Source organism: Gallus gallus, chromosome 1, assembly GCF_016699485.2.
Source record: "Gallus gallus isolate bGalGal1 chromosome 1, bGalGal1.mat.broiler.GRCg7b, whole genome shotgun sequence".
Lineage (NCBI taxonomy): Eukaryota > Metazoa > Chordata > Aves > Galliformes > Phasianidae > Gallus > Gallus gallus.
Genome location: NC_052532.1, coordinates 58280389 through 58293010, shown reverse-complemented (window position 1 = coordinate 58293010; position 12622 = coordinate 58280389). Strand labels below are relative to the sequence as shown.

At 39.0% G+C, this 12622-nt stretch overlaps 1 protein-coding gene across 2 annotated transcripts in view; it reads right to left on the bottom strand.

Annotated features, from left to right (window-relative positions):
- Window positions 1–5039: 5039 nt before the first annotated feature.
- Window positions 5040–12622, bottom strand: part of MTPN (myotrophin) — a 37519-nt gene continuing 29936 nt past the window's right edge. For both annotated transcript variants that reach the window (NM_204886.3, XM_046906629.1), the window contains exon 4: window positions 5040–8258. In NM_204886.3, the coding sequence (NP_990217.2) occupies window positions 8172–8258 (87 nt within the window). In that variant the 3' untranslated portion in view covers window positions 5040–8171. The remainder of the gene's footprint in view (window positions 8259–12622) is intronic.

Genomic DNA, 12622 nt, shown 5'->3' with positions numbered 1-12622 from the left:
TTCAGTGGGTATGAGGGACCTCATATTACAAGTTCCTCCTCACTACTATGTCACACTGGTGTCCATACTGAACCCCTTAGTGGCCTCTAAGGCCATCATCCAACAGGCTGCCCAATTGGTGTCTGGTCTAGGGGAGATAGAGCACCTTTGCACCAGATGCAATATCCAAACATTGGAAGGGGCTAAGGTCCTCCCCATAACTAAAACAAGGAGACCTGCCCTACAGACTCCTGAATCAGGACCCATAAAGGTATCCCGAAAACAAATGCTTAATGAGATAATCTGGGCTGAGGTTCAGTTTGCAAAAATTGATTGCCGGCCCAATAACGTCCTCCTCCAGCTATGAAGTCAGTTGGAGGACAGACATTTCAGAATCACCCTGAAAAGCCTGGGGTGAGAACTACTGAAAAAATAACAATAACAACAGCATGGAACCTGGAAGATTTCCTAGTACCCAGTAAAAGAAAAAAGCCTCCTCAAGTGACCCGTGCCACTGTGCCCGAGCTATCTGAGGAAAAAGAATTGGCAATTGTGCAGTTACTTGAGTGACAGGGGATGCCAGCCCCCCTGTAACTAGGGCCTTCAGGAAGGAATGGAGGGCCTATGTTGAGCTGACAATTTTTTGGTCCCAAAAGAACATACAAAGGGTTATGGCGTTGGTTGATAGAGGTGCTGAAGCATCAATCATTTATGGGGATACAACTAAATTTAATGGGGATAGAGTAATGATCAGTGGCTTTCGGGGACAGACTATTCCAGTTACCCTGACATGGTTGAAATGGGGGGGGGGTTGGGTGCCTCCCACCCCAGGAGTATAAGGTGTCTATTGCTCCAGTCCCAGAATACATTACATGGCTTTCCAGACAAGCATAGGAGAATTCAGACTCTGACAGAGGTGCATTAGTGTCTGGGTGGTGCAGGCAGTATTGAGAGGCCATGTGAAGCATGAGTCTATTTGCCTGCTGGAACTGTGCTGGATTACTTATGTGAGGCAGTATAGACTCCCGGGGGGGCAAGATGAAATAGCAAGGACTGTGTAGGAATTAGAAAAAGTAGGGATCATAAAACCTGCACATAGCCCATATAATTCCCCCATATGGCCACTGCAGAAGTCAGATGGCAAATGGAGAATGATGAGAGATTACAGAGAATTAAATAAGATCACAGTTCCTGTTCATGTAGCCGTACCCAGTGTTGCCTCCCTAATGCACACAGTGAGTAGGGAGATAAAAGCCCACCATTGTGTCCTAGTTTTGCAAATGCATTCTTCAGTATTCCAGTTGCTGAAGAATTGCAAGACCAGTTCACATTTACATGAGGAGGCAGGCAGTTGACCTTTCAGGTCCTGCCAAGGGGTACGTGCATTCACCAACGCACTGCCATAACCTAGTGGTGAGTGACCTGGCAAATTGGGAAAAAAAACTAATAATGTTAGTCTGTATCATCATATTGATGATCTCTTGTTGACATCTGACTCACTGAGGCAGTAGGACAGGCGGCAGATTCATTAACTACCTATCTGCAAGAAAAAGGGTGGGCTATAAACCCTCAGAAGGTGCAAGGTCCGGGCTTGTCCATGAAATTCCTGGGGGTAGCTTGATCAGGAAAGACCGAAGTACTACTCAGTGCAGTAATATATAAGGTTCAGGCCTTATTGAACACTGTTAACAGTATTCTTAAGGCTGCCCTGAAGACAGACTCTCAGTCCCTGCAGGGGTGAACAAAGAGACTCTATGAAACCCTGTGGGATCTGAATGAAAGGCCTAGAGACAGCAGACTCAGAGCCCTGAAAATGCTACAAACATGGGCCTCCCTGCTTAGGATCCAGATTATTGGCACTGATAATCGGCTAAGATTCATTGCCCAAATTGGCAATGAAAATAACCTGCTTCCTGCCCCTGAGATTATAGAATCAGGTACCCATAGAATAACATGGCCTTGGAAGGTGCAAGTAGGACTGAAGTGGTGTGGCCTACTTGCACCTTGGGGAAGATTATTGGATGTGGGAGACTTGATAGTCCCTCCTACGGACATGTTGTGGTCAACACTCCAGCCTTCATTGCTAAGGGGACTCTCATCATGTCCCTATGGCAGATAAGAATCCCCACCCCCTTTGGTGCCTGATATAGTTATGCAGCCGCGGATATTTGGCCAAAGGGTGTGTACAGGCAGGTGGGGCATGTCCCAGTGCAAGCCGAAGTGTTGACACAAGACAGGAATACAGTCTGTATTTTGCCTTGGAGGGTAGACCTCCCATTCCTGGTAACACTGAAACATCTGTATTACTGTCTGTGAGCCTCTGAGTCTCCAGATCACTGGAAGGAGTGAAATGTCATCAAAGCATTCCAGTGTTGCTTTGTGATCAAGCATCATACCTGGTGATGGCCTATGTGGGTCTGATGGAACATGAACTTCAACCACAAACTGATTATCAATTGTCTTACATTGCGTCAACCTGCATCATGATGGGCAATTGTACAAGCATTGCAGTGTGTTGGATCCCTGTAATGGGGAAGGATAACCCCTCCAGATGGCTCAATCATTGGTTCATGCTGAGAAGGGATGGAATGTATGGGAACTGTTGAGTCACAGCCTGAACTACTGATCAATCACCTGAGGAAAAGACTGGGTCAGCCCTGGGAGCACAGGTGAAGGCAATTTACCTGTATGACAGAAGGGGTGCCACTGGGGAAGGATCTCTTCCTGTAGATCCCTCCTTGGTGAGGCTTTGCCCTGCAAACCTGGAATCTTCTGATACAGATGAACAAGCTTCTTTCCTTCTTTTATAGCACCTTTCTATTGTGCCGGTCCCTCCTCATCACACCTCTTTTGCAATGACTTTCCCATTGTACTGATCTGTCCAATTGCACATGAAACAAAGGTATGTCAGTGAATTCCTCCATGTGGAGAAAATGGCACCCACTGACATTCAGGAATGCTTGCTGAATGTTTATGGAGACCAAACAATGGTGTTAGCACAGTGAGGTGTGGGTGGTGCACTTCAGCAGGGGCAGCAGCAGTGTGAAAGACAAGCCCTGTTCTTGACAGCCACACATTTTTACTAGGGCAGCATGCAGGCTCTTGTTGACTGCTGGCCAAAATGCATAGCTAATGGTGGTGTCTATGATGAACAATAGTGTTTTGTAGCTGAGAACTTTCTCTGTCAAACAGTGTTACTGTGCTTTTTGTATCTGTTGTAATTTTCATTAAAAAAAAATAGGAGGCATAATTTTAGGTGCAACCTACATACTAAAATAAACCTGCTATTTATAAAAATATTCCCTATAAGACATAAAGTACCTGAAAGTTTAAAACATCTTTCTAGTAACAGTCAATACCTGCATGTGTACGCGTCAGTAGTAATACCTTCCAGTAAATATACCTAAAACACTAACATCATCTTTCCGATGCTAATAAGCCATTCTCTTTCCTTAATGATTGAGGAAGTTCATATTGGGACTCCTTTCTACAACTCTGTAGATACCTGACCTATTCCATATTAGGTCAGGAATGGACAGACTACTTTGGAGGTCTCCACAGCAACATCACCAAGTGCAAGAGAGGACTCTAAAATGACTCGTGTGCCTGCATCAGAATTCAGGTAATTTTGACAGCAGGCTTCCTATAGCTGTGTGCAGAAGGAAGGTATTTGTGGAAAAAGGCCCATAACAAGAGAACCAGATATCTAAGACACAAGAGAAGGGACATGTGTACACAGGTGCTTTCCAGAACCAATTTGAAGAGTGAAGAATCAAAAAACTCCAGGACTTACCCTTTTTGAAGAAAGGCTTCCCAGATTTCTGAATTAACATTAGATCACAAAAGCAAATTACAGTAGCTAAGTGGAACTTTTTCAAGTTTAAAATTAATAGAAACATTGTTTTGACTGCTAACACAAAGGAGAGAGAAGCATGACTCCTGGGAAGAGTGGCCATTACCTTAGCAGGGGGGCTAGTGCTATTTGGTTTTGAAGCCTTGTAAGGCACTAAAGTGCTTTCCAAATAATGAAGGTCCTTTATGTCTCCCAGTTTCTGGTATAATTTAATGGAAAGCTGTACCAAGATTGTAACAAAATTATTTTGAGGAGAATATACTTTTCTCAAAACAGAGAAGCAATGAAATGATTCAGTTAGAAAAAAAAAATTGCTTTTTCAGGTCAGTTTCAATAGGAAGGGAGCTGAAAACTCACAGAATCAAAGAAACATAGAATGGCTTGGATGGGAAGGGACTTCAAGGATTAGCTAGTTCCAATCCCATTAGATAAACATGAGGATATGTTTACATGTACAGACAAATTTGGTTAGCAAGAACATTAGCTGGCATTTCATTCTACAGAAAGGCTCTCCATTAAAAAACAAACAAAAGATGGACACGGGAACTGACCCCTTTTCTGTTTTGCAATACTGACTGAAAAGTTGTGCATATGGCATTAAGATCCTGTTTCCAAAATTTAGCAGAGTTCCTTAAAAATACTTTTTTTCATATTTATGCCATCTCCCCACTTTAATACAGTACCTTCCTGCATTTTTCTTCAGAAATCTATATTTTAAAATAAACAGTATCAAAGTATTCGAGCAATAGGATTTAAATCATGAGTGACAAAGTTCTAACTGGAAGCTCAAAGTGCACAAGAATAATCAACACACATTTGAAGATAATTTTATTTAGATTTCAGCCATGCTTTCTGTAAACAACTCGTTTAATTTATTTGATAGAAATGAAAGTAGTTTATAGTCTTCCTAACACAGAATGGGAGTGACATCCTCCCACTCACAGAATGTCTCTTAGATCTGTTAACCATGATAAATTCTTCCATATTATGCATCATCATTTAAAAATGAAAACTGTAGACTGCCAGTCTACGGAATAAAGCAAAAGCTTTCCATATTTAGATCTCATTTGAATTCTAAGTATCTGAATATTTCAGTCACTGTGAATGCAAGTGAAATGTTAGATGCCCTCCAGGCAACTAAAGTTGTAGTCAAAGAGGTTAATAAAACACAGGAGCAAAAAGGGAAATAAAACTCTGGATACTCATATCGCACAATTCAAGTTTATTCCATTCATTCTTGCAACACAAACTTAAAAATACAGTATCATTTTGCATTCTGATGTCTATGAACCATGATAATGAGCCCAATTGTGTCAAAACAGGTAACAATGGTGAAAAGAGGAAGTCAAATATCAAAATGCACGAAGCACTACTTTTCTTCCATCACTGCGTAGAAAGATGTTTATCCATTTACAAAATATAATTAAGACAAGTTCATCTTGAAATTTTGCATGCAACACTGCAATTGCTTGACCTAAGACACTCCACTCTTATCAGCCTCTTCTGCTAATATTTCAGTATTATATTTGAAGATAAAGTTTTATTCAGCTACCACATCATTTTTCCCATTTGCTCCCCTTAACAACAAGGAGCAGAGGGCACAAAATCCAAAATACATTTTAGGTTGTAACTTAGCACAAATTTCAAAGGAAAAGGTTTAAGAACAGTGATCTTCCAAACATATGTGAATCCAGTCTGACAATGTATTTAAATGCTGTTTAAAAAAAGGAAAATGATTTAATTTGGTATTTCCATCTAGTTAGGACCTTTTCAAAGATACAGGCAGCCACCTATCATTTTTTTCCCCCCCACAATGTAGCTAACAAAAAGGGAATGAATGAACAAGCTCAGCTTCTAGAGAATTATAAAATAATTTTTTTTTCATTTTTTATTTTTTAACATCCTGGGCAAAACTATCAATCACTTTTCATGAAATGCAAAAGGAAAAGTATTTCTTCTTTACAGTCAAACAGTAAATGCCATCTTTTAACTATCGGGAAAGGCAGCTTGGGTGTATACTATAGCCTCATTAATATTTGTCTCACTGAAGTTTGTTTGCATTTTTTTCCCCTCAAATGAAGTAAGAAAAAATAAGGTGTTCACATAGCTGTAGAAAAAGAGAGGCAAAATTACCTCAGTGAATCACCACAAGAGCTAGTACAAAGATGGTGTTTCTTTATTGTGATAATACTCACTTAAGTGAGTTGAAGGGAAGGGCAGTAAAGAATACAGGGAAAAAAAAATATCAAAAACACTATAACCAGACAACTTGACACTAATTAACAGAAAAGAATTTGAATAATCAAGGTTTTCCACGTAAAAACAGATTGCAGTTTTCTAGACTAGTACTTCAACAGCTAAGTATTGAATAGCGTAACATGGAGGCAAATTTAATCCAAAGGTGGTTACTTTCATAGCTGAATAAAAAGTTAAACCTATATTTTGTGTTCACACTATTACAATGACATGACAATTAAGCACTGATCAGAGATAAGATTAAAGAGTTCTTTAAATAGTCATTGAAAGCACTGTTCACCAAACATACTTCATCTTTTATCAGCAGCTCACCAATTTACTTTATCACTGACTTCCAGTCCTTCTGCTCTTCCGGTCATCCATAACCAAGAAGCAAAGAGTAATTGCACTGTACAGTTTATGGCCAGAGTTGATTGTTTTCTCCATTGCTTTTCTTATGGGATGTGTACATGCAAATCAGTTTCTGCTCTCATTTTACAATCTAAATGCAAGGCTTTTTATATCTGAGACATTCAATAATAATAATATGCAACAAGATTCAAGTAAAACTAAGTCTCCATTAAATATTTACGAGTGGTAGTCACCAGCCTATTTCTACATACCCTCTCAATTTCAACAGTGATATCAAAGTAATATCTGCTACTTTTAAGAATTCAGCATGAGATATTATATACATTGTCTTCTGTATTCTGTATGTTATCAGAAAGTTTGAAATCTGTATTCCAAATAAAGGAAGATGTTTAAGTTCGTGGCATATGTTTTTCATTAATAAAATCTGTTATTCAGACTTGGGTGAATCAGCAGTCTAGAGAAAATTCTCAAGATGAAAGCCACAATCTGACATTCCTGAGGACTGTAGGATGTGACAGGAATCTCTACCACAATTTTTAAATATCTTCCATCACAGCTGTCCTAGTACTGTCATATTTAGTGGTAAAATAACTAAAAAACAATAGTTCATGTGGTGTGGTTGCAGTGGGAACTTTCAGAAAAAGCCCCATACTTTAATAATGAGTATTAACATTTCTTCAGCAAACTATGAAATACTAATTCAAAGGTATCCACAATTAATAGTTTTGTCTTCTCCAGTAATAATAGCAAGTTAAGTCTTTGACTTGTCTTTCTAACATCTCAACTTAGAGAGTTTACAAGTAATTCAAATGGTTACCAGAGAAGTTCAGCAACAGTATGCACCTGACATGAATGTCTAAGTAATTACTGTTCATTTCGCACAACTTGATTATCTTTGTGTACCAAAAAGCTTGATACTTTCATAAACATCTGTAGATTTTATGCTGACATGGTAAGGAAATTCCATCATACAGTCCTTTTAAAAGGTAAGCACAATGATATTTTTAACTCTCTCCAACAGTTATTTTAAGTCTCTACCCTGGAGTAGAATACACAAAGGGAAGAAAAACCTCAAATTCACACCTCCAGAAGTACATTAGCAGATATTCTGGAGTGTAATAACACCATACCTTAAGTCATCTTTCCTGGATTACTCAAGAGTCAGAAAAGCATTAGTGTGACATCCAATTAGTCAATAAAAAGACCTGCTCCAATAACTAGTATCAGAAGTCCACAAAACTGCAACACAAGCTTTAGTCAGAAGAAGAAAGCTACCCACAGAGAAAAGAGAGAAAAGCAACCCAGTCACCTACATTACTACACTTCAGATTATGGCAGACACTAATAGCATGGGACTATTGTCCTCTTCACAATTAGTTTCAAGTACATAGAACAGTACTTCCATCTAAGGGAATCTTTCAATGGAAACCTTAGTACTAACATAGGCAGATTGCAAGCCAAGAATTCGAAATCATGGTCTTTCTCCTTCTGTTTTCACTAGAGACGGGAAGAGATTGTGCACTGAAAAGAAGTCCTAGAGCAACATTGTTCATAATAGTTTTCAACCCTCTCCAAAACAACCATCTTTGATACAGGCCCCTAACTAGTCTGATTCATCAAGAATTTCCCTCCCCCCGAAGTATTTAGCTGAAGAAGCTGGAAGATGCAAAGAGTGACAGACAGGCAGCAGTGTGAGGCCACAGGAGAGACATATAAGATAACAGTCCATCCGTCACTGAAGAAGAGTTTTGATTGCCTGGTTGTCAGTGGCTTCAAAGGCAGTTAGTCCATCTGGTCCTTTCACAGTCTTATCAGCACCCTGTAAAGACAGTGAGAAGGACTGTGAATTCATACAGGTAGGCTGTATTAGTATCAAGTGCATCACACCACTTACTTGAATATATCGATTACGTTACAGTTTAGTCCTGTTTTCACGTAGAAATTAAATGGGCCATATTTAACTACATAGCACACAGCTAACATTCAAACCTGATAACTGGAAAAAAGTCAAGTAACCTTCATCAAACAGCAAGCTACAAGATCAAGAAGTTATCAATTAATCTAGGACAAAACCAGAGGACTTTTGTTTGTTTCAAGCCGTTACTTACACGAATGCAAAAATTTAGTCTTGAACTTCCACGAAATCTGTGGCACAGTAAGCTTTTTCACATGCCAAATTAAACAGTAAGTTCTAGAAGAGCTTACTTAAATAGTAACATTTTCTTTCTACATCATAAAAGAGTACATTCATCTAGCATCACACTTCTACTGTGGAAGGAAAATAAAGTCTTACTGCTACTTGGAGAAGATATCACTCAAAATCCAAAACTGAGCAAGCTTTTAAAGTATTGTATGCCTATTTTAAAAACAAGAAAACATAGAAGGATGCAACAGTTTACTTATAGATCTGTCAATACTTCATAGAGGATAACAAACATGCCAAGTGGGCAGTAGGAAAACAGTAAGCACAGAAGCAGACAGTACCAAAAATATGGAAGGTGAACAAAAAAAAAAACAACGAACAAAAGGAGTCATCTTTGTTTTAAGCACTGTTTAGTCATATACATAAAAATGAAAACCCAAACTAAATTTTAAAAGAGTAGTTAAATCAATGGCTAAAGTTACTAGAGAATAAAGAACTACAAGAGACCTAGAATGAGATGTTTCCTGAAAATAACATTCCAAATATTTCCTCATGAAAGATATGCATTCTTGCAGTAGTTTAGTCAAGTGACAGGAAGAACACTGCATACAGATGCACTTTGACAAGAATGTGTGTTGCAGAGTTCTGTCCTCAGTTTCATATACTAGCTGTTCATGGAGTAAGTACAAATCTAACCTCCAGTATGTTACATGGAAGAAAACGGACAAACTGATTAAAAAGGACATCCAACAGTTTTCTGAGAACACGCTGTACCTAGAAATTAAAGAGCTTTTTTTACTTAATCACAGAATGGCTTGGGTTGGAAGGGACTTTAAAGATCATCTGGTGCTAACTCTCATTCTGTGGGCAACGCTGCTACCCATCAGATCAGGCTGCCAAAGGCCCTATCCAACCTGGCCTTGAACGCCTCTATGGATGGCGCATTCACAGTTGTTCTGGGCAGTCTGTGCCAGCACCTCACCATCCTCTGAGCAAAATATTTCCACTTAACATCTATGATGAATCTCCTCTCTTTTAATTTAAGGCTATTCCCCCTTATCACCACTGTACTGGGTTAACAGTCCCCCTCTTGATTAAAAGCTCCCTTCAAGTACTGGAAGGCTGCAATGAGATCTTCCCAGGGTCTTATCTTGTCCAAGCTAAACAAGCCCAACTCCCTCAAACTTCCCTCACAAGAGAGGTGCTCCAGCACTCTGATCATCTTCACGGCCATTCTCGGGACCTGCTCAACAGCTTCACATCCCTCTTGGAGGCCCCAGGCCTGGATGCAGTACTCCTCACAAGGGCAGAGTAGAGGGAGATAATCACCTCTCACTCCCTGCTGTCCTTTCTTCTTTTGATTCAGCCCAAGATAAAGTTGGTCTTTCAGGTTGCAAGCACACACAGCTGGTTCACATCCAGCTTCTCATCCACCAGGACTGCGAAATACTTCTGCACAGGACTGCTTTCAACAAGCTTTTCCCCCAGTCTGAAGACATATCTGAAATTATGCCGACACACATTCAACACTTAGCCTCGTTGAACCTCATTAGGTTCACTTCAAGGCATTCCAGATCCCTCTAGATGGCACCTTATGCAAACTATGCAGTAAGTGACCCGTCCTTCACCTTCAATTATAGGTTAAAAAACTCACAACTTACAGAACTATCCATCAGCATACAATATTAAGGATTTAAAAGACAACTTAAAAGAGCTTTTAGTGAAGATATAAGACTGTTTTCCTCTCAGATATGTAGGTTGCTCTGAAAGTAACGCCTCCTATTTATTTCCATGGAAACTACAATAGCTACAAAGAACACAATATCACTATTTGATAGACCAAATTCTAAGCTACAAAATACTCTTTTACAGTATAGCCACCACCACTAGCTATGCATTAACCAGTGATAAAGAACCAGCGACAAAGAGCCTGCAAGCTGTGCTTGTACAAGTTTGCACTAGTGCAGGTTATCTGCTGCTGCCACTGCTGAAACACACCACTCACTGCCTCACTGTGCTCACATCCTCTGTTTGGTTCAGCAAGCACTAACAAATGCAAATGGTGCAATTTTTCTTTTTTTTTCCTCCATGTGGAAGAACTCAGTGACACACCTTTGCTTCACATACACTTCCTTGTCAGACATCACTCTGACAGACTGCCCCTCTGCTGCCATCTGTCACATGGCAACAAAGCATAATGGTGGGAAGGTGCAACCTCTACTGCCATACCACCAACATTCACCTCTGATGTTGCGGGCCAACATAATAAAACAGGAGGCATTAGTTTCAGAGCAGTCCTCATGTATTTGTACTTCAGAGAAGTTACAGAAACACAAAGCTTGAGTTTTTAAAACATCTTTACTGAATGTTGGATAGGAGGGCTACAACTACTTAGGGAGGCCACTGTTTAATAAAGTTAGTGTTCATAAATTAAGAGAATGGCTCCAAAGCTAAGCAGAAAGATTCCTGCCTGCATTCAGTAGAAGAAAGAAATAATAAAGTTCAAGTCATGAGAACTTCCATTTTCAGAAGCACAGCACTACCAGGAAGCAAATTTAATTAAAAGTTCATAAAAGTAAAAGATTCCACAGTATTCTCTACTTCCCTGAAGTAAAAGCAATGTAAGAGATTAATACCTTTTTATGTTCTTTTCCTGTGTCTATACATACACCCACTAAAAACTGTTTGGGAGGATAATAACAATAAACAAGAATGTTTGCACTCTTATAATACCAAGTATTAAAACATGCTGCAGAGAGCACAGTAGTTACTAGGGTATATCTGCAGTTCAGGAAAAAAAAGGCAGATAGTCAACACAGAGCTGTTACTAAACCCACTGGAACTGGAAATACTCTGATGAAGCAAGCCAGTAGAAGACTGCTTTACACAGCAAGAAGTGAACTTCCAGAATCAGGTTCCAGATGAAGTTATGGAGGCAAATGGCAGCTGGTTGAAAAAAAAATGTGGATAAATTTGTGGACAATAAATTTCTGAAACATTCTAAAGTGAGTAGACTTGGAAACTTCCATATAGATGTGAGCCTCTAAATCCCTAATACAACAGAGGAATAAATGAGCCAAAGTAGTAAAATCTACAGTTTTTCTCAAAAGGAATCCATTCCGCCATTGTCAGAGGAAAAAGGTGCTAAATAAAAAAAATCCCACTGAATTAGGTAACATGTTTCTAGCAGTAAGCAGAGATCAAGTTGCTAGATATGCCACAAAAACACTAGAAGTATTCTGTTATAAGAACTTCATCACAAATTGAGACCTTCTTTAGAAGCATTCAAACTGATTGTCTATTGTAACGATACTGGCTTCTCCTGCAATACACTCAGGAAAAAATGTCTTTTTACATGAGAAACTCCAGTGCAAAAATGTGCATGAAGAACATGGAACAATTTGAATTTTATTTGTAATCCAGAAAAACTTAAGTATCTCTGCTACTCCTGCAAAAACTAAAAGCAAACTGAAGTCACTGAAGCTGCTTCCGTAGCTAATAGTACTCATTACTTTAATTGTTATTTTGTTTTGTAGAAGGCTTTCACCTTTCCCTTACAATGTGAGCTAAATACACACCAGGTATTCCAGGCAATTCATTTCCATATTTGTCAAAAGCTACTGAGAATTCATTTCCTCCCTAAGAGTAGAATATGTTCAAACAGTATGTTAGTTAATGTTAATAATAGTGAGAAGACAGAACTGAAAGAACCAAACATGAGTTATGACAGTTCTGCCCTTCTTTAAAAGCACTGTATGCTGCACACCACTTCATTGTTTAAAATGACCAGATATTTTCAAATGTCTCAGTCCCAGAAGAAATATTGTAAAAATGATAAAAATAATTACTGTTAAGGTAGTAGTAAGACACCAAGCCCTATCTTTGAACTTTAAATTGAAAGTGCTTTTTAGACTAAAGCTAACTACATTCACGCTGTTTTATTCTAATATATTGTAATACATCTTCAGCAAACTGAGACCGGCATTTTGTTTTAAACAATGCAAGTCTAATTGCTTACACAAAATAACCATATCTTGGTT